Source organism: Alosa alosa, chromosome 12, assembly GCF_017589495.1.
Source record: "Alosa alosa isolate M-15738 ecotype Scorff River chromosome 12, AALO_Geno_1.1, whole genome shotgun sequence".
Classification (NCBI taxonomy): domain Eukaryota; kingdom Metazoa; phylum Chordata; class Actinopteri; order Clupeiformes; family Clupeidae; genus Alosa; species Alosa alosa.
Genome location: NC_063200.1, coordinates 20,086,402 through 20,113,365, shown reverse-complemented (window position 1 = coordinate 20,113,365; position 26,964 = coordinate 20,086,402). Strand labels below are relative to the sequence as shown.

Genomic DNA, 26,964 nt, shown 5'->3' with positions numbered 1-26,964 from the left:
CAAACAGTGCTCTGTGAGCGAGTTTCTAGTTTCTGTCTGTGTGTGTGTGTGTGTGTGTGTGTGTGTGTGACCATAAAGGTCACCAAAAGAGAGCGCACACAAACCGATACACTACACAATACCGATTGGCAGGTGTAATGTGTGAGGCAGTATAGGGAGGTGGCAGTGTACGCTTGCAGCTGGACAAATCAGAAGCACAGCATTGTAGGTGTCCTACAGGGCCCCCTGTCTGCTGGGGACTACACACTGCTGCACATGATGCCAAAAAAGAGCAATCACTGAAAATGACTGAATAGATCAGGGCAGAAACTGGCTTCAAAAAGAGACACGAAGGGCACAAACAGTGTCACCACAGAGCCACGACACAGAATGAGAGAGAGAGAGAGAAAGAAAGAGAGAGAGAGCGGGAGAGAAAAAGAGAGAAAGTGAGAGAAAGAGAGAGAGAGAAAGACTAACCTTCAAGCGTACCCCTTCCTCAGAAATCACCTGCGTAACAAACAACACATTTAGAACCTTCCCCTACAGAGCCATTCTACCTCAGACAGGATGAAGGGGGAAAGTTGTGTGTGTGTGAGTGTGTGTGTGCGTGTGCGTGTGCGTGCTGTGTGTGTGTGTGTGCAAGTGTGGATGTGTTTTTGAGTTTGGGGGAGGTTAAGGGAGACAATAAGTTACACAGAGAGAAATGCAGCCATGTGTGAACAGTAAGCACTGAGATGTTGTGAACGGGTTAGGTTCAGTTACGATTCCCAGAAAAGGACACAATGAGAGTTATTCAGTCAGGAAGGAAAGTGTGATACTTGTATGTCTGAACTCTACTGACTCCTATGCAGAGGGATGTGAGCACCCTCTGGTGGCTAGTACAGATTACTACAATAACTGTGCTTCTGCAGTAGATGCACAAGGACATCTCCGAGAATGTAAACGTGTGGAAGCATCTAACACCCCTCTATGTGTCCCCCTGAGGAGGAAGTGGACATGCAGGCGAGTGAACGATAGGGTGAGAGTGGGTTGTGTGTCTGTGTCTGTGTGTGTGTGTGTGTGGCTATGGCAATAGTGATGGAAAGTACAATGGTGTGGACGTGTGAAGTTTGCAGAGCAGGTGCAACATGAGGTAAAGGGGACTAGACTGCAGGTGAACTGGTTGGCCCTGAGAATCTAAATGGATGGCACATGGCGGGATACACTGAGACGAGGACAGGGGAGCAAAACAGGGTGATATAATAGTAGACATTAGGTGTGTGTGTGTGAATTGAGTGAGTTAGTGTGTGTGTTATATACATCTGAGCCAGCAAGGAAGCTAGGAGCAGGTGCTTTGTGTGCACAGGTCTCTGTGTGTGTGTGTGTGTGTGTGTGTGTGTGTGTGGTTGTGGGAGTTGGGCGAGGGGGGTACAAGCTAGAAGCAGAAGCCTGAAAGTAGACAACATATTATTGTCAGTACATGCCTGTGTACCAGTGTGAATGACTGTATACGTGTATTAAAGTATGTGTGTACACTGGCAGGTATATTGCATGCAAGCTTCTCATCCTTTGCCATTCACTACTTCCATCTGCTTTCAACAAAACACAGGAGCAAAGACAAGAGAGGTGACGCAGACACCACATAAAGCGTCAGTGCAGAGCTGTGTGTATCACACTAACATGCGTGTGTGTGTGTGTGTTTGCTTGCCTATGGCAGAATGTCAAAATGTGTGTGAATGTATAAAAGTGTGTATGTAAGAGAAAGTGTGAGGCAGTGTTTGTGTTTATTTGAGTCGTATATACAGTATGTGGGTGTGGCCGTGTGGGTGTCTGAGTGTGTGTGTGTGTGTGTGTGTGTGTGAGAGTGTGTGATCAGAGAGCGCTGCTAGTGCTATAGGTATCAGCTTCCACTCCTGCAGACGTAACCTCACCACGACACTCTCTACTGGCTAAAACCTCCTTTTAACCTTGCAGCATGAACCACTGCAAACACACACACACACACACATACTCCATACGTCCAAACACTAATAGAGAGTCACACACACACATAAATTAAATCTCTCTGAGAGCTGGAGTCTTGGGAAACAATGACCATAGAAAAAAAAAGGATGAATGGCAGGGTGGAGTGCAGTGAAAGAGTGAAACAGATGGAGCGATACCATCCTGCTCTTAAACAGCTTAATTTAAGAGAATGCACAGAATAAAATATTTACCTATTCTCTTCCCAGGTATTCAGTAAACTGCATGCTTCAGGTCTTCCCAATGATCATTGTGAACTTACCCCATCATATGGAGCTCCTTGACAAACTTCATAATTATCTCTATTCATCATAACTCTCTCTATACCAGTAGATCAACTTACAGTGTGTTGATACCCCACAAAACACTCACAAATGGAAATGTACAACCATAACAATATTGCAATATAAGTATCGTCCGCTAAAAGTTATTGATACATGTAATAAAGGTGTCTATTAATGACTTCTAAATGCAAATGTAAGCAGAGATCTCGACAGAGAGACGCTGAGGGTCTGGACCAGGCTGTCCTTGGCATGGTATTCATAGCATGGCTGCCATAGAAACAGTAAGGATGTAATTAACGCTGCACTGAGACCTCTTAGCAGATAGATATGATGCACTAACGCCGAGCGGATGGCATACCGTACATTGGGATATGCGCAGACGGTGAGGTTGAAGAGTTCATTAAGGCAGCATTCGATCAAACCAGACAAGTTTAATGAGCACAGCCAGCTGTCTGCCTGTAATGAACATGTACTTTATGTATGTCAAGTGTGTGTGTGTGTAAAAGAGAGAGATAGAAAGAGAGAGTCAAAAAGAGAGGGGGGAGAGGGAGTCGCAATGTGTGAGTGACTTTAGTGAAAGTGTGTGTGTGTGTGTGTGTGTGTAAGAGAGAGATAAAGAAAATGTGTATGTGTGTGTGTGTGTGTAATATAGGGGGGAACATGGTGCCTCATTGTCGTTAAGCAGAGTGTGGTTGCACTGTGGTGACAGTGGCCATGCATATAAATGTTCCCTGATGTTCTCCCACTCTCTGGAATAAAGAACCTTGCACCTCTCCTTCCCAGTACAGCCACCAGTCATTCTGATTCAACTGACAGCTCAAAAGGCCTATTAGCTTACAAACAAACAAACATCAACTAGTCTACACATGGTTAATGTTGGTGTACTTCACACATAAACATGGAGAAATGAAGATGCATTAGACAGGTGAGGATGGTCTGAAAGGTATAAAACTGGTCAGCACTGAGACACAATAGTGTGTAACTAAGACATGTCCCAGATCCCACCCCAGTTTTATAGTCTGAAATCTTAGTCTACTCTTGGGCGCTCTTACCTTGAGTCCTGTTTTCTCGTCATCGCTACCGTTATTAGTGGACGGCGTGTCGTCCCCGAGCCGGGACACCAGCACAAAGTCCTCACTGTTGAGGGTGGACACCGAGTCGGACGACACGCTAATTTTCCCCACCGAGGCCTTGTCATCCATGACTGCTAAACCAAGCCTTCAGGCGCATTCATGAATGAGGTTTTTTTAATGAGTAAAATCACCTGGAATAGAAACAAAGACAAACAAACAAACAAACAAACAAAAAACAAAAAAGAAGAAAAAAATCAACCAAAAGCAATGAGGGAGCGAGGAAGCATGAGAAGCCACTTTGAGTCTAATGTTGAATGGAGACCCTAGAAACAATCTACTGCAGTTCTAATGTAAGCAAGCAGTGTGATAACCAGCTAAGTCTCTACAGAGACTTGACGTAGTTTCCTTGATGACCAACCGGGGGCACTCTAGATCCCTGATGGGGCCCTATAGGGATATACAGTATAAAGCTCTGCTGATAGGTACAATTATATCAGAGTGACCAGTAGGGGGTCACTACACCAACCGGTTTTTACACACTGAACCAGGCCACTGGGTTCACACTAACAAGGGAGGGAAAGGAAGAGAGAGAGGAGAGAGGGGAGAGATAGAGAACAAAAACAGAGGACAGACAAAGGTCTGTCATAACATAGGAAAAGAGGGTGAGAGAAACAGACAGAGAGAAAGGAAAAGGAATGAAAGGGACCAAGAGACAGAAAGATGGGGAGAGGAGGACAAGAGTGTGAGTGTGTGTGTGTGTGTGTGTGTGTGTGTGTGTGTGTGAGAGAGAGAGAGAGAGAGAAAGAGAGATGAAGAGAGAAGGTGCTAGGTAGAGTGTAAGAGAGATAAGAGAGGAGAGGAGAGAGAGAGAGAAACAGATAGAGTGAGAGAGATAGTTATAGTGAGGGATAGAGAGGCAGAGCTGAGCTACTGCCCCTACTGGCCTCAGGGCTGTAGAATCTCTGCTGAGTGCTGCAGACTAAGCAGGAGATGTAATGTGATGCCATGGCGATGTGAAAACAAAAGTGCCCCTGAGAGCTGCCTGGTACCTATGTGTGTGTGAAGGTGTGAGAGTGTGTGTGAGGGTGTGTGTGAGTGGAGAAAGAGAGAGATAAACAAGAAAGGAGGGAGGGAATGAAGGAACAAAGAGTTCAAAAAGAGTGTGTCTGAAAAAATGAAATAGAAAGAGGGACCAAGAATGTGTGTGTGTGTGTGTGTGTGTGTGTGTGTGACCATGAGAAAGAGAAAACTGTGATCGAGTATGAGCAACACCTGAACTATGCAAAAATGACTAAAGGACCGCCTATACATCACCATAGTAATATTCAAATGACAAACAAACCTGCCTGACAGAGACTATTGTGCTACACTTCCTTCAAGGAACAACTGACCTCAGAGCCGCTGGTATCCTGACACACACAGGCAGGCACAGGCACACACACAGGGAGGGGCACATACATACATACACACACACACACACACACACAAACACACACACCAATGTCTAAAGGAAACAGCTTAGTTGCCATTAGTACTAGGCCTTTTTAATTTTATTAGTCAGTACACACCATCTCAATTTCCTTTATATCAAGTCACACACACAAGCAGACTAACATAGCAGATGCATTTCACGAGGAGGAGGGAGAGTAAAGAGGCCGAGGAAGAGAGACAGGCACAGACAGGAATAGGTGATACAGAGAGTGGTGGAGGGGGGTAAACAGAATGAAAGAGAGAGAGGTAAAGAGAAAGAGAGAAAGAGAGACGCCAGGCACAGATAGAAAGGGGATACAATAGGTGGTGAGGGAGGGAGAGAAAGGGGAAGAGATAGACTGAGAGAAAGAGGTAGAGACAAGGGGAGGTATAGAGAGAGTTAGAGTGTGAGAGAGTGACGGAGAGAGAGAGTGTGTGTACACACAATTTTTCGTGTTACTCTTACTATTCATTACTTTTTCCCCTTTTCCCTTAATGTTCTCAATGTTCTCATTGTACAAATTGTTACGCTGTTTTGTTTTGTGTTTTGGCAACACTGTACAGTCATGCTAATAAAGCAACATTGAATTGAACCGAGAGAGAGAGAGCCAGAGAGAGCAAGAGAGAGAGAGAGAGAGAGAGACGCCAGGCACGGATAAAAGAGGATACAGAGGGTGGTGAGGGAGGGAGAGACAGACTGAGAGAAAGAGGTAGAGACAAGGGGAGGTAGAGAGAGGAAGAGAGAGCAAGAGAGAGAGAGAGAGAGACGCCAGGCACGGATAAAAGAGGATACAGAGGGTGGTGAGGGAGGGAGAGAAAGAGGGAGAGACAGGCTGATAGAATCCCTGCTGAGAAAGAGGTAGAGACAAGGGAAGGTAAAGAGAGGAAGAGAGCAAGAGAGAGAGAGAGAGACGCCAGGCACGGACAGGAAGAGAGGAGCTCCCGAGGCTGGTGGTGGAGGGAGGATGTGGGAGTGGAGAGGAGAGCTGCTGGGGCGACGGAGTCCGGGCAGACAGGCCAGTGCAGCGGGGAGGTGCCGAACAGGAAGCGCTTCTGGCCGCAACACAACAGTGTGTGTGAGTGTGAGTGTGTGTGTGTCCGTGTCCGCATGTGTTGGTGTGCATGTGCGTACGTGTCCGCATGCGTGTGTGTTTGTATGTAAGTATACACACATTTGAGCTAGCTCTCTCTCTCTCTCTCTCTAACACACACTCCATAAATAAAGCATCCTTGTGCAGGCTCCACACGTTATATCTTATTACACTATAAAACGTAAAAATACAAGGCAATAAAAATGTGCAAGTTATGCAGTTATTGTTATTGTTGCTGTGCAAGCATGCACCATATGCAAAAAGCGTTGCAGGGCATCTTTCAAATTCAAATTCAAATTCAATGCTTTATTGGCACGACAAACCATATAATGCATTGCCAAAGCGTTCACAGGAATAATAATAATTAAATAAAATACAAATACAAAATGATATACACATGTACAAACATTACAAACATTGTTACACTTCGTCACACACACACACACACAGCACGTCACAACCATACAAAACCATTGTCTGTACACGTGCATAGGAAAACCAAGACAGGACAAAACAAAACAAAACAAACAGGAGACATGGTGTAACAGACTGGGGCTGGGGAGCAGTGTTGTGTTGAAGGGTGGAGGTAGTGGGGTGATTATCTTAAGTAATGCCTTCTCTCAGGTTATGGAGTGAGGACACATAACTGGCTGCCAGTATGCATGTGCTGGTGTCCTCACCCAAAACTACAGCAAGTTTTTTCTGTTCCTCCAGTTTTGTGAAGTTGGGAATGATGTTGTTCAAAATGGTGAAATATTTGTCTCTTTGGGACCGATATTTGTCACAGTGTAGCAGAAAGTGCACCTTTCTCACCTTTCTCTACCTCCCCTGTCATACAGTGACCACATGTCCTTTGCTCTTTGGGCAGCCATGACTTCTTGTGCCTGCCTTTCTCTATTGGCTAGACTGTGGTCACTCAGCCTGTACTTGGTGAGGATCTGTCTCTGCTTCGTATCTCTGACAGTGTGGAGATACTCTGCCAATTGATAGTCTTTTCGTATGCCAATGTAACATTCTAGTTTGTGTTGTAATTTTGTTTCTTTCTTCCAGTGTTCCAAATAACAATTCTTGTTGCTCTTGTTAATTTGGTTGATTCTGATTGGTGGTTGGGAAGCAGTGCTGGTCTGGACAATTTGTGGGTTAGGGGTTAGTGGTTAGTTAAATGCGTGACCAACTGACATAGTGGACTGGGCTTAGGGCTGAGCTCTTGGGATTTAAGTGCTTTAAAATGTAGTAAATTTTGAGGGCTTCATTTTAGATGAATCCAGAATTTTAGTGATCGTTTTTGGATATTAATCAATAGTGGAAATCGGCCTAATTCTGCCCTGCTAGCATTTGTGGGTACTTTTCTTTGGATATGTAACAAATTTCTACAGAATTCAGCATGCAGGGCTTCTATTGGGTGTTTTCTCTTTCTCTCATACCCACACAAACACTACACATACTGATATACTAACAGCAAGTACTTTTAAATGCTTAATTTTTAGTGATCAGTGCCACTTTACTATCTTGAGATAACTTCTTGTGCCTTTCACTAACTCTAGGAGCCACAGACGGCTCTTTCAATGCTGCATGGTCATTCTATACAGTATTTATCATTTATCGTTTATAATTTACTGTGACTATTTCAAACTGTATTATGTTTTGTGTTCTGCTTCTATGAATCTATTTTTTGTTAGAGGTGGGACAGGCTGGGGTGGTTGGTAGTGAGGAAGAGCTCTAGTGTGTGTGTGTGTGTGGTGTTTGTTGAGGACCCCCTTGAAAACGAGATGTTACATCTCAAGGGGTTATCCTATAATAAATCAATTGAAATTTTCAGTATTTCTGACATGTAAGAAAGCTTTATAAGTCTCCATCAGTCTCTAGAGACTATAAAAGCAGAGATGAGAGAGTGAGAAAGAGAGAGAGATGGAGAGAGAGAGAAAAGAGCATAGAGGGTTAGAGGGCTGATGGGCTAAACACCAGCGGACATTGACATGCTGCATTCTCGGGGTTAGCCTGAGAAATACTATTTTAGCAACAGGGTGACAGGCAATGATGGGAGCTTCATAAACCTGTTGATCTTCAGAAGAGTTTAGGACATTCAGAATCCACCCAGATTGTGCTAAACACTAGGCCCACTGCAGATGGTTAAGCATGGCTTAGAACTGCTTTTGTCTTGTCATCTTTTTTTCTAGCCTCCTTAAGAATCACCAGACGTACTGGTGTTGAACTGTGGTAAGGATAATTATCCTACTGTATTCAGGCCATTGCCACAACCTTATTACGCTAAACGCCACAGCTTTCTGCTAAGTAGACTAATTAGGACTACATTTCCCAATGTTAACAGATGGACGGGATACACCCTCTCCATCTCCACACACTTGCTAATCTTTAAAACCAATGAGAAATTCATGAGACGACCCATTACTGTGCACGAGCAGGAAAAATACCTACGCAAGTGTGTTTACACTGTTGGTGCCTGCCCTGATCGCAAACAGGGGTCTACTGAGAGAGGGGACGTGAGGGAGAGCTGAGGAAGCAGATTGAAATGTGCTGCCAGTAGGTGAACTTATCTACAGCCTATCTACTAGAGATGCGTGGTTCGCGGTTACAGCCGCGGATTGGGCGGATGACGTGAAGAAATATAATATTTTAATTAAATTTGGGCGGGTGGCGGTTGAACCAATCAAACGCATCACCCATACACATTAAAACAACGGGCGGGTGCGGTTTTGAAGGTTGGTCAAAAAACGTTGGTGCGGATGGATGGCGTATGGATGATAAGTTTTGCTATGCGGTTACGGTTGAAATCCCATCCGCACATCTCTACTATCTACTAGGGGGGTATGTAAGGGATAGCGGGATAACGGCCGCCGAGGTGTCCTGTTATACGGAATTAATTGACGAGGGCGAGAGGCAAAGAACTCCGCCCAAGTCCATTAATTCCGGATATCAGGACACCTCGAAGGCCGTTATCCCGCTTATCACCCAGTAGTCATGCCTTTATAGCACGCAAAGGAAACAAGCAGTTCCGTTTAAAAAGAAGCCAACTTGTTCAGTTTGTTGAAGCCTACAACTTTCTTTGGCCCTATAACAGCGATAGCATGGACAGTTGGCTTGTTTACAGTTGATTCCATTGTTGCGAAGCCTGCTTCCATGCTCAACCGTCATCCTACTATGGTTGTTATAGTTACCATTCATAAGCATTGATATTAGAGATGCACCGATATGGAATTTTAGGGCCAATAACGATAACCGATATTTATTGGTTTGTTGTGGCCGATACCGATACGATAACCGATAATATTACTCTTGCAAAAAAATTGTGAAAAGTGATTTGGGTAAAGCATTTAATAAGCATAATTTTATTGCAGTAATTTTACCTACCACCAAATGATAGGACAGAACTCATAATAGTCCTCAATAGTGCGGCAGTCAACAACATAACAGTAGCCTAGCCCTACAGTATGTGTGGCTCCTTTAAGTGAACCTGACATCAGTAAATTCAAGGTGAGTGGCTAGGAGAGTATGAATCGCTTTAATTTAGGACTAAACGGCTCATAAATGGCTCAGCTGGGAATAAGCTACAGTATAGTGACCAAATCAGAGTTTGTGAGGGAAACTTATGTTTAGTTTCAACTGAATAAAGCTGCAACTCCTCAGACTGTATCTTATGTCCGTCTACTCTGTTGCGCACAACCTGCTGCAGCAGAAATGAAAGGGGTTAGCCCCCGGTTTTAATAACTTATTATGATGACCTGTCTGGAACTGAAGCAGGAATGGTTAGCATATTTCTAGGTAGTAATACACAACCCAAGCTAACGTTAATGCAAATATAATACTAAAAACACAACTTAGAACTAGGCCTACTTATGTACTTTCGTCCCACTAACGAGTTTGTTTATTTGTTTCCCCGATCAGCGGGTAAAGTGCAAACACACACCAGCACAAGACGGCTCTAGATAGGGCTGAGCTCCGCTCTGGTAAGGTTAAATGGCGGATCATTCACGGGCGATTTTGAGATGCACAGATTCCCAAATGAACGATATCCACAGATTTGGTTAGAGTGGTGAAATACATTCACACCGCTGACATTATATTGAGGAAAAAGTATAGCCAACCAAGCTCAAGTAGCTCAGTGTAGCCAGACGGACCTTACGTATGCCTAAATTAGGACTTTAAAAATATCAGCGCAAATTATCGGCCAGAATTCTGTTATCGGACCGATAATAATATTTTCATTTTTTTCAATTATCGGCCAATAATATATCGGCCGCCGATATATCGTGCATCCCTAATTGATATGGAACGTTTTTTTTACCAGATCTACTTCATAGGTGTCCTGTTATTTAGAATTATTAGCTACCCCACCAGCCAATCAGAAAAGAGTATATCTTCTCTCGGTGTGATAATTTCCTTTCACACCAGCATAAGTCTACAACAGTAGCAGCCAACAGCATCGAGCACTGGGCTGGCCTGCCATCCTTTTACTTAAGCCATTAAGATTAATTTCCAAAAGATGCATTTATATTCCTCTTTTTAGTCAACTTTAGCATGGGTGCCAACACTTTTGACCATTGCTGTATGTGTGTGTGTGAGTGTTTATGCCAGTATTTGTTTATGTGTGCGCGTGTGTGTGTGTGTGTGTGTCTCTGAGAGAAACCACCACAGACAGGGCTCAATCTATCAGCAGTACATTACGCAAGCCCCTTCATGCTGCTGGTGAGCTCAACTCAATTTAGACTTTGGAGGAGAAAGAGAAGCCTTCGATCCTTTACACTCGCTCTGAGCCTAGAGCTCCCCGTAGACAGCTCTCACACAGTAGGGAGAGCTCAGCACACACTCACTCAATCCACTCCCTCAACGGAAATAAACCTACCCACAGGCATCAAAGCCCAACAGAGGATCTGGACAAGCCGCGGCTTATATTTATTCATTCAGCAGACCTTTCTATTTGAAGTGATTTACTATGGCATAGGCTATATCTTTTTTTTCCTCAGTACATTTCCTGGGCAACAAAGTCTCAAACCCATGGTTTCTGGCACTGGTGATGATGACGCCTGCCTGTATCCACTGAGCGACCGAAAGGGAGGAGGTAAACGTCTCATCATATGAGTGGGACACGGCCGGCAGTCACTAAACCTGCTGCCTATGCTAGGCCTACTTCTTTTGTTATATCTAAAAATGAAACGTGAAGTGTGTGTGTGAGGGAGTGTGTGAGTGTGTGAGTGTGTGTGTGGTGTAAAGAACGTGCTGTAACTACAGTGGCGTTTTTAGGCCTCACAAACAAACTGCTAGTAGGCCTGACTGACTCGAAAATGGACACAATTACACTACAAGTCTTTATTTAGGGGACACTGTAAAATAGCCAGGCTATATCAGCCAACTAGGTTGGTACAACCACCTATTCATCTTTAGTGACGCCATCATAACTACGCCTTCTATAAATAGAAAAAAACAAATAACACCTAAAACAATACAAAAACATTCAAAGAGGCAGTAGACTTAGGCAGTAGTGCTCTGATCAAACATCCAGTACCCAGTAGCCTACTTGTTTTAATATGCCCTGACAAGAGTGTCTTATTTCTCAGCATCCAGGAGAAGGAGCCTGCTGCAAAAAAGGCTGAATATTAGACCTATGAAAATCGATATGAAATTGCATATAAACATTTTAAAATGTATAGCCTTGTGAATCTTGAACTGGAGCTTGATTTAAAAATCAAATCGCAGTCACAATATCAAAAAAAAAAAAATGTACTCATCCCATAGCAGGCTTGGCTGAGGTGCTGAAGCTTAAACAAAGCAAGCAGCTATTGGCAAAGATTTGAGTGCTTACGGATGCTATTTTTCCTCATTAGCTGACCTGACCATCTCATTCTCACTAAGTGCTTGCCGAGGCCATAGGTTATTGGCTAGGTTACTTCCTGTTCTGTGCTGTCCACAGGGGAATTGAAATGCACTTCACAATTGACACATATTTAAGCATCTCCCACATCCCTTTTGCATTAAATAAGATTCAAAGATTTAAGATTCAAGATTCAAAGATTCAAAAAGCTTTATTGTCTAATATGTTGCCATGTTAGAAAATGTTCTTTTGATTGAAAGCAGAGTGTGTGTGATGTGTCAGTAGCATGAGTTTTGTATTGCATTGGGATTGAAGGATTTGTTGTATAATGACTTTTTAGCCAGAGGCACTCTGAACCTTCTTCCTGATGGTAATAGCTCAAAGCTTTGATGGAGGGGGTAAATGGTATGTGATATGGATGAATAAACGCTTCTGCAGCTTAGCTGACACACGTGTCATGCAAGAAGACACAAGCCGCTAAGGCATTTTTTTAACTGTCCAGTAAGGGCAGCTTTTTCACACCTTGACACGAAGAGCACCCGGCTTAAACAACATTCAATATTGAGACTTTTTTAAGACAACACACGGCTATAACCTCAGTGTTTCACAATATCAACACTGACCACCACACAGTGATTCTCTATGTTGTACTACTTAAATTGGATTAAATCCTTTCATTGTAGAGCTATGTGCACCTTTGCACAGCCTCTCCTTGTGTCTCTGTCCATCAACAAACTGCATGCACGTTTAAAGAAAACATTAAAATTTGTGTAAAACTGTGAACACCTCCCCGTCACCCATCACCACAAATAGAATTCAATTCTGTGAGAAACACTGAACCTACATCTCCAATAGACTAGCTCCTGCAGCTGAATTGGAAGACCACATAGCTCACTTTACCAAGTACCAGGATGTCAAACACCAGTGGGAAGTAGGCCCCTACCTATAGGTCAACTCCAAGATGCTTTAGATGCAAACCTCTGCTTAATGAACCGCAGGCTAAATGTAGCCTAATAATTCAATGAGGCTGTGGGCAACAGAGTGGGTTTTGTCAGGTCAATTCCCGCGTGTGCACAGTTCTACTGGACCAAGGCCCAGAGTGAGTCCAGCGATGATGACATCACCTGGGAACTCGCTGTGAGATCAAACAGTTGAGCCAAAAGGCCTCTCTTAGTCACCGGTGCTCAGGTCAGAGCGGCTGCCAGAAACAACATTAAATTAGTTACAGTGATCACAACACCTCAGCCACAGCCTGTGGACGAGCATTGGTCCAGCTAACCCATCCTTATAAGGCCAGCCGTGCAGCATAAACATTGCCTCGCATGGGGTAATGCGTTTGGGGATGAGATAGGCACTGAAATTCACGCAATAAATTCGGCTATTCCTCCCATAGTACTTTGAAGAAAGTGAGAAAAGTAAGGAATTCATGATCTGACGTGCTGCATCATCATTAGCCATCTACAAAAGGACTGGACACACTGATCAAATATTCAATACACTCTAGCCTACTACACCTACAGAGAGCATGCAGGAAAGCATGCAGGAAATCGATCGATCTTTGAAACCCTCAAAGGTAAAGACATACACACTCATTGATAAAACATACACATAAAGACAAAAGAGACATACACTCAGCAGCTCGTGCACACACACAAACACACACACACACACGCACAAACGCACACACACACGGCTCAAGGGCAGTGTTTCATGCCACCTCACAGTGCCACTCTGTTCTGCGGCCCCCACTGGCAGATCATAATGGGCACCTTGTGATGCGTTTCCTGCCTCTGCCCCGGGACACTGTGGCCAAACAGAGACGGCCGACGGCAGACAAGCAAGGGGCACTGGGCGAAACACTAGCAGATGTTTCCATCTCTCTCTCTCTGTATCACCCTTTCTCTCTGTGTCTCTCTCTGTGTCTCTATCAGTACATCCCTCCATCTTTGTATTTCTTTCTTTGGAGAGAAGGAAGAGAGGAGGAGGCTGATGGAGGAATAGAGGAAAAGGGAGAAAGAGGGTAAGGGATTACAGAGAGAGAGAGAGAGAGAGAGAGAGAGAGAGAGAGAGAGAGAGCAAAAAGCATTCTTTCTTCCTCCAGACCTGGAGTCAGCTGTTCTGTCACCATGGAAACCCCACTCTTTTCATTCTGCTTTTTTCCCTTTCTTTCTTTCTTTCTTTCTCTCCTTCCTTGCCGCCTAAACTGTTCACAGAGACAATGTAGATAGGGGTTAGCCTAACACTTCTTTCACAGCTTCCCACTGTCAGACTGGGACGAGAGCCATCACAGACAGGGCAAGAGAAAGCTTTGAAGAGCAGCACATGGGCTGAACACACACGCACAGACACACACACACACACAACGTGGCTTCTCATCCTCACCCATCTCTCTACACTCTTTCTACTGTAGACCACTGGAATTTCCCCCCCTACACAAAATTATGACTAGATGTATGCCTGCATGCATCGGTGTGTGTGTGTGTGTGTGTGAGTGAGTGAGAGTATTAAGCAGGGAGAGAGGCAACCCTGTACTTTCAGCTTCCCAGCTCAAATCAGGTGGGGGGGGGGGGTTAGCTGTTAGTCAGCTGTTACTCCATCAAGCCACCTGAGCCAAACATGAGAGCCCTCATTCATGCAGTCAAACACAGAGTCCCAGGCTACAACAACGCCACTTCTGCTGAGTGTGCGAGACAGAGAGCGTGCCTGAAAGATCGCAAGAGGTGAACTAAGGACAGATCACGGATGTCACGGGAGAGAGACAAAATGAGAAAGAGAAGAAAAGAGAGCAGGAGGGAGAGAGAGAAACTGTTTTTTGTTGAGCTAGGTGACTGATAAACATCAAACGAAACCACTAAATAGAGCCATGGACATGTAATGGCGATGCATTGGTTGGGTTCTGCCAACATCAAACTCATCATGTGAACACTGCTTCATGTGGAAACATTCACACACCACCTAGCGTGACAGTTTTCTCAAAAAATGCACAGTGTAAGTTAAAAGGTGATGTAGCAAAGCACCAATGTGTCTCTCTCACTGCTCTCTCAACATCTCTCTCCTGTTCACGGTCACCATAGGTGACCAGGTGTGTTTAGGTGTCCCGACACAACATGCAGAGTGACTGGACACTCAAACCCCCAGTGTAAGACAGCAGGCGAACTGTGCTGCTACGGCAGCCATCTGTTCGACGACCTCCGGGGAATAGCTTACATTCTCCATGCTGAGCCGATGGGATATGAAGAGCTCAACTATCAAAGACCCGCTGAATAGTTCTCCTTGCACACCTGCTGTGAAAACTTGCCCTTGTGCTTTCTGTTCACTCCCACTCTTCCTTGTTCTTTCGTTCTCTTTCGTTCTCTTTCTTTCTCTCCCTCCACTTCTATGACTGTGTCCAGTCCCTCTCTCGTACATATCTGACTTTGAGTAAATATTTGCACAACACAGGTACAGGAGGGTGTGCCAAGTGGTTTTCAACTTTGTTCTCTTGGGAGTGTGACTGCAGATTTTTAATGGCATATCGTTGTTTGATGTTTTCTCTTTTAGTGTTTGCTTGTTTAAAAGTAGGGTGTCAAGAACAAAAGTCTTTCTGCATTGGGAGCATGTATGTATTCAGACCAGCTCCATATGATTTCCACCGTTGAAGAATCATACTGTGCAGTCGAACTTCACATAAAACATCACCACCAACTGTCAAAAATAAAAGGCTAACTATTGCCTACATCCCTTCACATCTCACAAAAAAGCGCAAAGAGGTTATTGCTTACACTGACGAAACCAACTAGGCCATAGCCGTAAGTCATCTACATGCTACAGGCCTACATACTAGGCTACCCATACAACATGGTCTGGCCATACCTGACCCGAGTTGTTGGGACAGCAACCTATGATGGGATCAGGACTTTTCAAACATGTTGACATTCATGGCAATCTTTGGGTAGGCTGGGGAATGCACTTCTATTACTCGTAGTGTCACATTACGCTAGGCAATTGTATCATCTTATTTTCAGTCACGGATAAATGCATTTGATGGGTGTGTTTGCTATATTGCTTGCTAATTCGGCGTATTAACCAGTTCACACGTCACTACCGATCTGCTCCACTGTAAAACGAAATGCATGTTCATGTGGCAAGATAAGAAGCCAGTCAACATGAATTGTCTATGCAGCGTTGCAGACATGCTAAACTTATTTAGTTAGCTGGCTTTGAATGCGAATATCGCTGTCTGGCTAGATTCTAGACGCTGGTTAGCACAGATTGGTTTACTACGGACTGAATTCACGTTAGTGACATGAAGTTACTGCAAAATTAAAATGCCTATCACGTAGACAATACATTTTACTCCATAAAGTCGATTTGTCGAACGGTTGCATGTGTTCGTACAAACACTATATTACTATATAACACGATATTAGCTGCATGGTCAGGTACTGACTATATGGATCCCAGTTCTAGTTTTTCTTTGCTATGCAGCAAGACAGCCAGCGAGCTACACAACTCGTTAGCTACCATTAGTAAAAGGTAACGTTAGCTAGCTGGCTTGCACATTACACTGCATGACAGACAACATTGGCTACCAAATATGTAAACAGTCGAGTCGTCAGCTTGCTCGGGGAATATTGGTCATAAGTGTCTTGTTGCAATCATTTAACCATAGCATATCTAGCAAACGTTAACTTAATAATTAAAATAATATTTCCTACCTGAAATAAAACACAATGTCTAATGTTAGCGCAACAACGTTGTACTGAACCCCTAGCCTGTGCTGCAGTGCAAAGGCAACCACCGTTGGTTCTAGATGAACGTTAACCAACGTTTATTAGTGAGCCGTTAGCTTCCAAGCTAACGTCAATGAGAACCTCACTGGTTGGCTAGAACGCTGGTGTTGTTAGCGGTAGCTAGCAAGCTGATGCAGAGCTAAGGTTAGCTAACGTTAGCTACATCCCATGAAACATATTTATCGTTAACTAAAGTCTATAAATTGTTACTTCTGTAAGCACATAGAAGTGAATTACGAAATATAGCAAAATATAACTGCCATACCTGTGTCCACAACGTGCGTTTATTCCGAAGATGGTTGACATAACATCGTATTACATTAACCAGCAATAGAACTCAGACTGCTGTAAACACAAACCAAACCCCGAGTGAACGACGCATGCGTAGAGTTAAGGAGTCTTCAACGTGAAAGACAGCTGTCACTTAAAAATAGGAATGATGCCACAGCTAATAAATTATGCTCTTTTTTGTAAATGTTTGTTCGTTTCACAGCAGTGTTTCTTCAAATGCTGTTTTTAACTGCGTCCTGTAGTCAGATCAGTTCTGTAAGAAGGGCCTAGGCTATATTGGGCCTACACAATAGCCAACATTTTTATTTCACTATGTTCAGCTCATGAGGACCTTTTCTTGAACAGATAGTGCAAATTAAGCTATGTTGTAGACGGTCTTTCATTTATTTAACAGGATAAATATATTCATAAAAGATCTATTAATTACAGGACTTGACCTATACTGTTGAGTGCAGTCTCTTTACTCCATTGGATGGAATGTAAATGAAAAAGTAGGCCTCGGTGTGTTACACAACAGCTAACTGCTCCAGGTTTCCGCTTGATGTACTGTAGTTCCCTCCCATAAACATGTTCATTACACAATGTCCATTGGTGGAGGCAATCAACCTTCCAAGTTTCCTTCCTTTTGTGTCAAAGTTCCTCTGTGCTCTGCAGGCAGCCATTTCATAATGGAAATAGACACTATTTTGTACTTTCAATCCATAGCATCTAACGGATGTCAGTTGTTCCCATGCAATGATCTGCAACCCAATCACAACACTTGACATGTCACTGCAGATGTTATTTATTAGAATACCTGGGATCACCAACATTGTAAATAAAATAAAAAAAACTCCCTAGATGCTGAAATTCCTATTGAGCATAACCTTGTGTTCTAAAAAAGCCAAGTGAGGCTACAATTCTTCACTAGATCATACGCACACACTCTCATACATTACACAAAAAGGTCACTTCAGAAGAAACGTGTGGTGCAAAACATGCAATAATGCTTGTAACCACAAGATGGTGTCAGACATGTATTGTTCAGTAGTCAATGGACCAATTCGATAGATCAAGTACAGATCAGACTCAGAAACCATCATTCTGTGTAGAAAACAGCAACGACACATTCAATTTGGTGAGTTTTTATTGAATATTTTAGCATGCAATTACATTTCTCCACCCTCCCTTTCTTGACATCACACTGTCCCACATGTGAGAACAGGCCTTAGAACAAGCCAGTGCAAGAACAGATAGAACAAATAAAACACTCAAAAAACAACTCCATTCAGAACAAAACAATAATAATCATAATAATAATCAGGCTAAAACTTGCCTTGCATTACCTTAAGCAAAAGGGAAACCTTTCAAAAAGTGGCATTTCAAAAGAAACAAAATGCAATATAAATTACTCCTGCAGACATTTCCTTTAAAAGAGTTTCCACTTTAAAGAATCTCTGTTACTGTCTATATATTTAAATATAGTTGATTATATACCATATAAATGTGCAGTAAGTCCATCTAACGATGGTGTTGGCTGTATAAAATGACGGATGTGTACCATCTCCTTATTTCATTTACAATTCAATCGAACAATAGATTTGCAAAGAAAATGTCTAATACAGACGTAAAAATAGGTAAACATCTCCATTATCAATTGACAAACAAGTTATTTTTACCCATACCTTTATGCTTGCCAAACAGTTACAGTTGAGGAAATAAAATGCAAATGAAGAGAAATTAGTTCTTTTCAGGGAAAATACTACTACTACGCAAATAATAATAATAATAATAATAATAATAATAATAATAATAATAATAATAATAATTTGAAAGCTGACAATTAAGTGCTGCAGGCAAGCCACAGTACTTGTGGCCACACAGTGGGCACGTGAAGAAATGCGACGAGAAATGCGTCAGAGTGTTGTATCACAACTACAGAATCATGGACTCCTTTTCCAAAACTACATAGACGGCATGCATGACCTGGGGCATGGTACTGAAGGACTAGCCAAGACAGAGCTGGGGGACTCGCACAATGCAATGCTTGGGTATGAAGTGTTATTAAATGGAGCGGAGGAGGTCAGATAGGAGAATGGATAGGGTGGTGTGTGTGTGGGGTTCAGTAGAGGGAATCATCTCAGGCATTGTGGTGAAGTCCAGCATAGCGGTACATGACAGGCACCATAAGAAACAACTGAAGTTCTTTCCATGTGCCATTTCATCTCCTCGTCAAACCAAAACCCTGTTCCCAGGACTTAACAAATACTGGTGTCCGAACACAAAAAGATACAACCAAATATCATTAAGCCACAGAAGCAAGAAGGAAACAATTCTTCTTTAAGTGTATCATAAGTAATAATAATAGTAACAATAGCAAATATTAGGATGTTTCTTTGCTTATTTTAGCCCTGTCACTGTATTGAACAAAGTCAGTACATATTATGTCTGGGCTCTAGCGCCACCTGTTGGATAATCTGAACTACAGGAGGCAGACTGACCTAAAATGGAGACCAACTTGACCAAAACAATGAAGGCTGACTTTTTACAAAGCAATCCCTGATACGTCTTTGCCCCCAGTTAACCTCTTCGAGAAATGATAGTATGATAGTAAAATGTATTGTACTGGATTGTGTAGATTATACTTAGTAATGATAGGGGTGTAAAAAAAGTCTATTTGAGTCACAAAATTATGCTTTGTGATACTGTATTGATTCTAACTGTATTGATTCTAACAGTATAGATTTTAAAATATAAATAATTAAATTAATTTCTTTAGATTACACAAAAATGGTGCCATGTTAGAGGTTACGCAACCGGAAATAAATCCAAATGCAGCTCCTAATGTTCTAATTGCACCAAAAAAAAAAGTCAACTCAGATTTCATGCATTTTGGTGATCTGTGATTTACTATGACTGCCTTTGGATTTAAAAAAAAAAAAATTAAAAAGAATACACTGAATCATATCACCAATGTATCGCAATACACTATCGCATAACCAGATCTTTGCCAATAAACAGTCCTGTTTAACAGTCTTGATACATGTCTTCCATCACTCACTTAATAAATATTGATTGTACAAAGATGTCCCACAGCAGACTGGATATGTTAAGTAATAAATATTTCTACCAAGCCGAGGTTACGTTTGAAGCAGGCTGAATCCTGTCAGGTGAAGACAAATAAAATGTGACTAAACAGAAAGTGCATACTTCCACAATCTACCAACAATCTAACCACAAAAACTCCCAAGAGGTGACAAAGCCTTGGTCAAGTTGTTTATACCACTAGTCGCGAATGCCTCCATCCAGACATTAAAAAAATAAACCCTATTATAAATAGGAGACCCCCCCCCCCAAGCACTGTATATAACACATAGCTTCACCCTGCCAAATCTGATCACCTTCTCGGACGAGACGGCAAAATTGAGCATTCAGTGCACCAGACTGCAGTAGACAAAAACCAACTCCCTCGTCAATACAGGGTTCACTACAAGAAAGACCATTCATCAGGCATTTTGTGTGACAGAAATGTCCCATTTTACCAAACAGGGGTGCAACACCAGAAAGACCGATTGATTGACTGATTGCAATATATATTATTTTTCTAATTTGTGAAATGATGACCAAAACTAAAAGAGAGAAAGAGATCCTGATACAAAATATTTTGACAAACAACTTCACGGAAGTTAGTGATGTTTTTTCTTCTTTTTGTAATAAAATCAAAGTAAAAGCCATCCAGGAGATCCTGTAACTCTTCTGGAAGGACCTTTTAGATGCAGCGTAAGCCCCTGTCGAATGTCATACTTTCTTTGCTGATTAGGTCTAACACTCCTTGAGAAAAGGAAACATAACACAACCAAAACAAAAACACATCCACAAAACTGAAAACAAAGACAAAGAAAAACAGATTCATTTGACCTTCAACCTTTGTCTGTAAACATGACGCTTCCCACTGTGACCTCATGGGACAACGCAGAGCATGACAGATCCATCTCATACACACTCACAGCTCATCATACACACTGACCACATACACACTGCCACACAGTCAGGTCACATGGCATTGCATCTCCGTAATGCAGGCTGTGACATAAGGTAAACAATAATGCATTTACCATATTAAGATCAGTTTGACACTTATTTTACATCAATTCCCATAACTTGTAGCCTATGATCCTAATGATGAAATCCACAATTAATTGAGACTTCAATTCACTGTGCGATTTGAATAATGTAAATGTTTTTCCTTTCAGTCAGTGTCAAGCTAGTAAACCATACCACTGAACCAATGAGTGGCATCTCAAAATATCAAAAACAGTTTGGCTTAAGTGGCATTTCTAGAGCAATGCTCAGCACCCAACTTACAACAAAACACGTACACACACACACACCAAGCAAATGATGGGTAACCTCACAGGTGGAAAAAACAGGAATAAATAAAAAGCTAACCATTATCAAATAAGTGCAATCCTTCCATGTGGCAAACTACTTGCATGCAGGTTCATTCCGGTGACAAATATTTTAGCAGCATAAGCTAAATGATAGACATTAATAAGCAAACGGCCTTCTCAGTGCTGTGGCTTACTCAGCTTTTACAGTGGAAAACAAACATTTCTGTATATGTAGTCTGTGGGGAGGCTATAAGTGAGATTAGGCTGCTGTATAATCATACCGAGACAGGTGAGGATGAGCTTTCTGTGCATCCACATATTACCGGCTTGGGTGCCACAACTTTCAGTTTGTGCTCATTTGCCCCAAGTTAGATTAGCCGTGGCATGTAATTATGAAATGACATTGCAAGAGCTGCGCTCGCCCCTGTGAGATTGGAGATCTCGATTTCCCTGCTAAACATCCGACAATAGCTCAACGTTGCTGAGAAAGGTCAAGCTCTCTTCACTAGGCCTGAGAGCAACCTTTGGGAATTTCTGATTGGATACAATGACAACCAATGGGGGTGTGAGAGCATCCTGCCGATGACGCCAACACACCCCTGTAAACTACCGAGCGTGAGCGGAGACTACGGTTCTGGAAAACAAAAAACAAAACAAAAAAAACAGGCTCAAGTGGCACAGTGGCGAGGATGAAGTGAAGAGAAAGCAAATCGATCATGGCGACATGGCGAAACTGCAGCTCACTGCTGGCTCAGATGATTTGTTGTTTTTTGTTGTAGGGGGAACGTTACTGTGGTGCCGTGTTGCCATTTGTAGTCGTCTTGTCTTGCCCAACCCCGCCCCAACATGGGGTTATCAACCCACAGGTGTCAGCACTTCCTGCAGCATTGGGGAAAGAGATGTCGCCAGCCTGCATTGCCCCCTGCAGGTGGAAGACCAGTCTTGAGTCTCAGCTGCCGTTCAGCAGCACCTCAGGCCCGGTGGTGGAGGAGTGGGGGCTATCGGAGCGAGATGGTGGGCCCGTCTTCATCATCAGCTTCCCTATGCCCAGCCTCCCAGAGCCAAGGCCTCCCGGAGACAAAGCCTTCCTGTTTTAAACACACACAAAATGCAAAATATAAACATGTTCTTGTACATGAAGACACAAAGCTGAACGCATATGCAAACATGTTTGTGCGCGTCTCTGTGCGTGTCTTTGTGCGTGCGTAAATCTTACCTGAAGGCCATCTTCTTGAGCAGGTGATGGTCCATCCCATCGGGAGAGAGCTTCTGGGGCTGGGGCTCAGTGCTGGGGGGGGACAGATGAGAGCTCTGGGGGGGTACTCTCACCTCCAGGGGCTCCTGCCGAGAGGAACAGGCAGTGTGCTTTAGACAGATGAGTTTAAATCTGCCCAGCAACACATGTCTGTGGTCCTGAACGTAGAGCCATTATGGAGTTTAGAGTAGCCAGGATATTGGCAGCACAACTGCCATTTAATGGGGTCATAGTCAACCGTTGGAGCCCATAAAAACTAGCTAGCAAGTTTATTCATTAATGCATTTGAGCAATGAATTCTGTAATACAAATGCTATTCTTCTCACACTTTTTGCAGGATGTCTAACCAATAGCAAAACCTATATAGTACACAACATGGGTAGCTACTCATTTATCTAACCATGTATCAAGTAAATTTGAAACCCTTACTGACCAAAGTCAATAAATAGAGAAAGGAATGTAAAAACCTGCATGCCTTAACTTCTATATACATATATTCTATATATACATACTCAAGCATTTTTTTCTTACATTTCCACCTTAGTTAATGCAATTTCAGCATGCCAACAACCCGATCTGTTCTCCAGGTATAGAATGGGGGAACCTGCACCTGCATGGGGTTCTGGTGTGGCTCGTTGTCCTCCAAGTCCAAGGCAGACAGTTCCAACTCGATGTCCCGGTCTGGTTCACTCTCTGCACAGTACGAACTCGTTTCTGCATGAAGGAGATCCATCCCCAGCTTCTCTCCACCAATCAGAGAGGGCCGGCGTGCTTGCAGCTCTGCCACGCCCAACTGGTCACTATTCAACATACACACAGACAAATGTTGAGAAACTTATAAGCAAGAGACAAATGGTTTATATGAATCTAAATCATTTATACCTGGACATATGGATATTATAAAGAAAAACCTGTTACAGGAAAGTGTTACAGTTTCTGAATTAAGCTTTGAGAGGGTGGGGATTGGCCGAAACGTGAGCCAATTCACACACAATCACTCCAAAGCTGAACGTGCTAGGAGCTGTGAGAACTGAGAGAACACACTGACTGCGGTTCTATTTTTAGATACTGAGAGAGGAGGGAAGCAACTGCAGCACAACAGGGGAATCCGAGACAGAGACAGAGACAGAGACAGAGAGAGAGAGAGATTTAACAGCAACAGTTTGCCCATATTTAGAGCAGTCACACAGTGCCCACCTGCACACATTCTCCACATTGGCTCACTTATAGCCATTCCCACTTATGGCATACAGGGCCAATGGAGGGCCACCAGATGGCACCAAATCAGGCTGCTTACCTCAGGAAAACAAACATCCTTGCAAATGCATGCACAGATTTAGGGCGCAGCACTTCCGATGCTAGTTCAGGTGCATATATTAGATGCAGCCTTAGAAATAGGCAATGATGACCTAGATCTAGCTTAATTCGGAAACTAGATGCGTAGCACAGCTATGATGTTGGGAATCAGAGATGGGATGACAAACTTTAGAAACATCCCATTTCAGCTTTGAACAGCTTTTCTCCCCCCAATTTTAAACTACCAGACCCATCTGATTAAGTGTGTCCACACAATGACCAAATAGTAAAATCTAACATATGTTATGATATATAATATTTCACCTCTGGTATGGCCTAAGGTTCTACCCACCTCTCCAAGAAGCTGGAGTGGCTGGACGAGTCAGAACCTCGCGGACCCCATCTGTAATCTCCATGTCCAATGTGGGGACTGTAATCTGCAGTACACAACATTTGAGAAAACAATTAGTAAATAAAATATACAAGTCACATCGGGGATCTTTTTAACTAAATTAAACCAAATATTACTTAAGGGTAAGGAGGCTGTAACCCTGATAAATGAGTCATCCTAAAATTTCCCTTGGGATGGATGAATAAAGTATCCATCTTTCTATCTATTTCTCCATCTATAAAATAAACCACAATATAAACAAACCACAATAACTTTATTGACTATGCAGAGGCTGGAGGTGGATTTGTGTGGGTGATTGAGGTTTTATTTAGTACATCGTTTGTTCAATGGAAGGCAGTCTGAGCACGGCTCCTTTTGGGGAGATGAAAGGGAGGGTTTCATTGATATGCACAGTGGTACCCTTCGACACAGAGAGGGAAAGGAGTCCTGCTTAGTGATCAGCCCTTGTCTCTTTCCCTCTCCCTCGCTTACCATCTACTCAACAGCAAACCAAAACCTGCAGATTTTCTAGAGCTCTCTGCTTGATTAACACACTGGCTTTTGTTTTGTTTTGTTTCTTCTGAAGGATAGAGGGTGTGGAAAAAAAAAAAAAAAAAAAAAATGTGTTTACACTGCTCTGCTGTTTCACATGAAACCACTTCTAGAATCTTCAAATCACATTCTCTTGCACAGCAGCCGTGACATCGGCACACAGAAGCAGTTGACCTGTGTGTTGCCCCTAAAGATGGATGCCCAGATAAATTTCAATAGCTCAGCCTCTTGGAGCATAACCAATTATGGTTATGCTCTAACCAACCAAAATTAATAACCAGCCAACATTTCTACTTGGAGCTCTAAAAAGAGGAAGATGAAGACTAATTCATGAGCCATTGTAAGCAGGCTTATACATTTATAGTTTTAGGAACTGTCCTACACTCAAACTGGAACATGGTTCCACATTACAAAGAAACAAGTGAACCATTATCAAAGTCCTTCTAAAAATCTTTACAAGGACCTCTTGAACTTTTACAAGTGCCATGTGTCTTGTACAGCACAATACTATTCAGTGGTTTGGCTTTGTGTCCAAATCTTAAAATCGTACACATTTTACAATGATTAAATAAAACTATTTTATGTTTTCATTGTATTGAGCAAGTAAGTCAATTGACTGAAAGCTGAAGTGACCGTTCGGTGCGCCCTTATGACAGGCTAACCTCTAAAGTTGACAGGCGTGGTGTTGACACTGCCCTGCGAGGCAGTGGCTTGGACTGGGTCAGTGGTGTGGTAGCCGGTCCGGGAGGCGCGGGAGATGGCCCCCCACTTGGAGATGATGGGTCCTTCCCCGAACGGGATGATGGGGTCCTCCTCCTTCAGTCGGCGGTACGGCTCAAACATGTGCAGCCAGCGCTTGCCGGTGCCACTCTCTACATCCTGCTGCAGGCACAGGCAAAAGACAAAGTAAAAGTACAGTGAGTGGGAGTTAGTAGACTCACAAAGTTGTGGTCAGGAATTGGAAGCTGAACGAGCCATTTCTCAGGCAGCGACACCGTCGCTGTTCCACCTGGCCCCATGTGCAAAGAAGACATACGTGTAACATGTTACGTTAGCATAGGACAAGCAACTAGAGCACAAATGACACTGTTCACAGAACTTAACTGGAATAAAAACACTGGATAAAAATGTATACGGGTACATTTACAGCAGTGCAGGACACTTTGGCTAAAATTTTCTGCTGAATGACTAAATGTAAATATTCTGAATAAATCAACAAGCACAAGACTACACTAGAGAATGGATCATTCTTGGATGTCTATTAACTGCACATTTACTGTAAATGTTCAAGGATAAGTTTGTGAAGATGTTTGGTAGACATTTGAAGTTTGGGCAAATGTTTTTATTGCTCTCTGGAGCCCTGGATTCTCAGCCAGTTTCATTCCAACTCTACAAGTGAATGTTTTCAAAGTCAAAGTCTTGACATGTGAAGAAATTGACAATAAAGCAGACTTTGACTTTGAATGTTATGCAATAGGTTAAAATATTTGGTGTTCCCAGCAGAAAAATCTCACAAAAATGTATGTTTTTATTTCGGTCTGCAACAGTCAGTGTGTGTGTGTGTGTGTGTGTGTGTGTGTGTGTGTGGAGATTAGAAAAGAAGCGGTGGGCATCAGCCGTCAGGAAGTGTAGGAGGGAGGAGGAGGAGGAGGAGGAGGAGGAGATGGTGAAACAGTGCTCGCACTCTTACTGAATTTTAAAATCCATCTATGGTGTGCTTGCACCTCTTACTGAATTTTAAAATCCATCTGTGGTGAGCCCATATGGTCAATCCATCATTCATCGATCATTTAATACACAGTACATGATCTACCCATAAAAGCCATGGCAGTGATCAATCACGGTAAGCACTAATAAGGAATGGACTGACTGTCTTGGCAGTCAAACAATGGTGGTATGGTGGCAGGCCCCAGCCGTGGCGCAACTGGCTGGGGCACCTGCACCGAGACCCGGGTTCGATTCCCGCCCCGTGGTCCTTTCCGGATCCCACCCCGACTCTCTCTCCCACTCACCTCCTGTCTTTCTCCACTGTCCTGTCTAATTAAAGGCATAAAAAGCCCCAAAAAATATACTTAAATAATAATAATAATATACTTATATATAAAAAAAAAAAAAAAAAGTGTATGGTGGCAGCAGAACAAGCCCTGACCATGTGTTGCGCTCCAGTGTGTGTGTGTGTGTGCGCGCACAGGGCTTTATGTTATTGCTATCGTACAATCTCCTAAAAAAGCATTGGTAGTTGTCTTCAGACCTGTTGAACTCGCATTGAGATCAGGTGAGAGGAAGCAGAGCTCCCAACACTCAGAATCTGC

At 43.0% G+C, this 26,964-nt stretch overlaps 2 protein-coding genes across 11 annotated transcripts in view; both read right to left on the bottom strand.

Moving 5' to 3' along the window:
- The window catches only part of LOC125305058 (rab GTPase-activating protein 1), a 119,347-nt gene extending 102,482 nt beyond the window's left edge, over positions 1-16,865 (bottom strand). Inside the window, exons 1-3 of the mRNA XM_048259659.1 lie at positions 16,763-16,865; positions 3,317-3,528; positions 457-486 (exon numbers count right to left, since the gene is read on the bottom strand). Coding sequence (XP_048115616.1) covers positions 457-486; positions 3,317-3,466 — 180 coding nt within the window. The 5' untranslated portion in view covers positions 3,467-3,528; positions 16,763-16,865. The remainder of the gene's footprint in view (positions 1-456; positions 487-3,316; positions 3,529-16,762) is intronic.
- Positions 16,866-18,889: 2,024 nt separating this feature from the next.
- Positions 18,890-26,964, bottom strand: part of rc3h2 (ring finger and CCCH-type domains 2) — a 29,756-nt gene continuing 21,681 nt past the window's right edge. For 6 of the 10 annotated variants that reach the window (XM_048258778.1, XM_048258781.1, XM_048258782.1 and 3 more), the window contains exons 15-19: positions 25,315-25,534; positions 24,062-24,146; positions 23,024-23,213; positions 22,375-22,571; positions 18,890-22,246 (exon numbers count right to left, since the gene is read on the bottom strand). In XM_048258778.1, coding sequence (XP_048114735.1) covers positions 22,108-22,246; positions 22,375-22,571; positions 23,024-23,213; positions 24,062-24,146; positions 25,315-25,534 — 831 coding nt within the window. In that variant the 3' untranslated portion in view covers positions 18,890-22,107. Of the gene's footprint in view, positions 22,247-22,374; positions 22,572-23,023; positions 23,214-24,033; positions 24,147-25,314; positions 25,535-26,964 lie in introns of those variants that run through there. The other 4 variants (XM_048258780.1, XM_048258788.1, XM_048258786.1 and 1 more) reach the window with 3 other exon arrangements.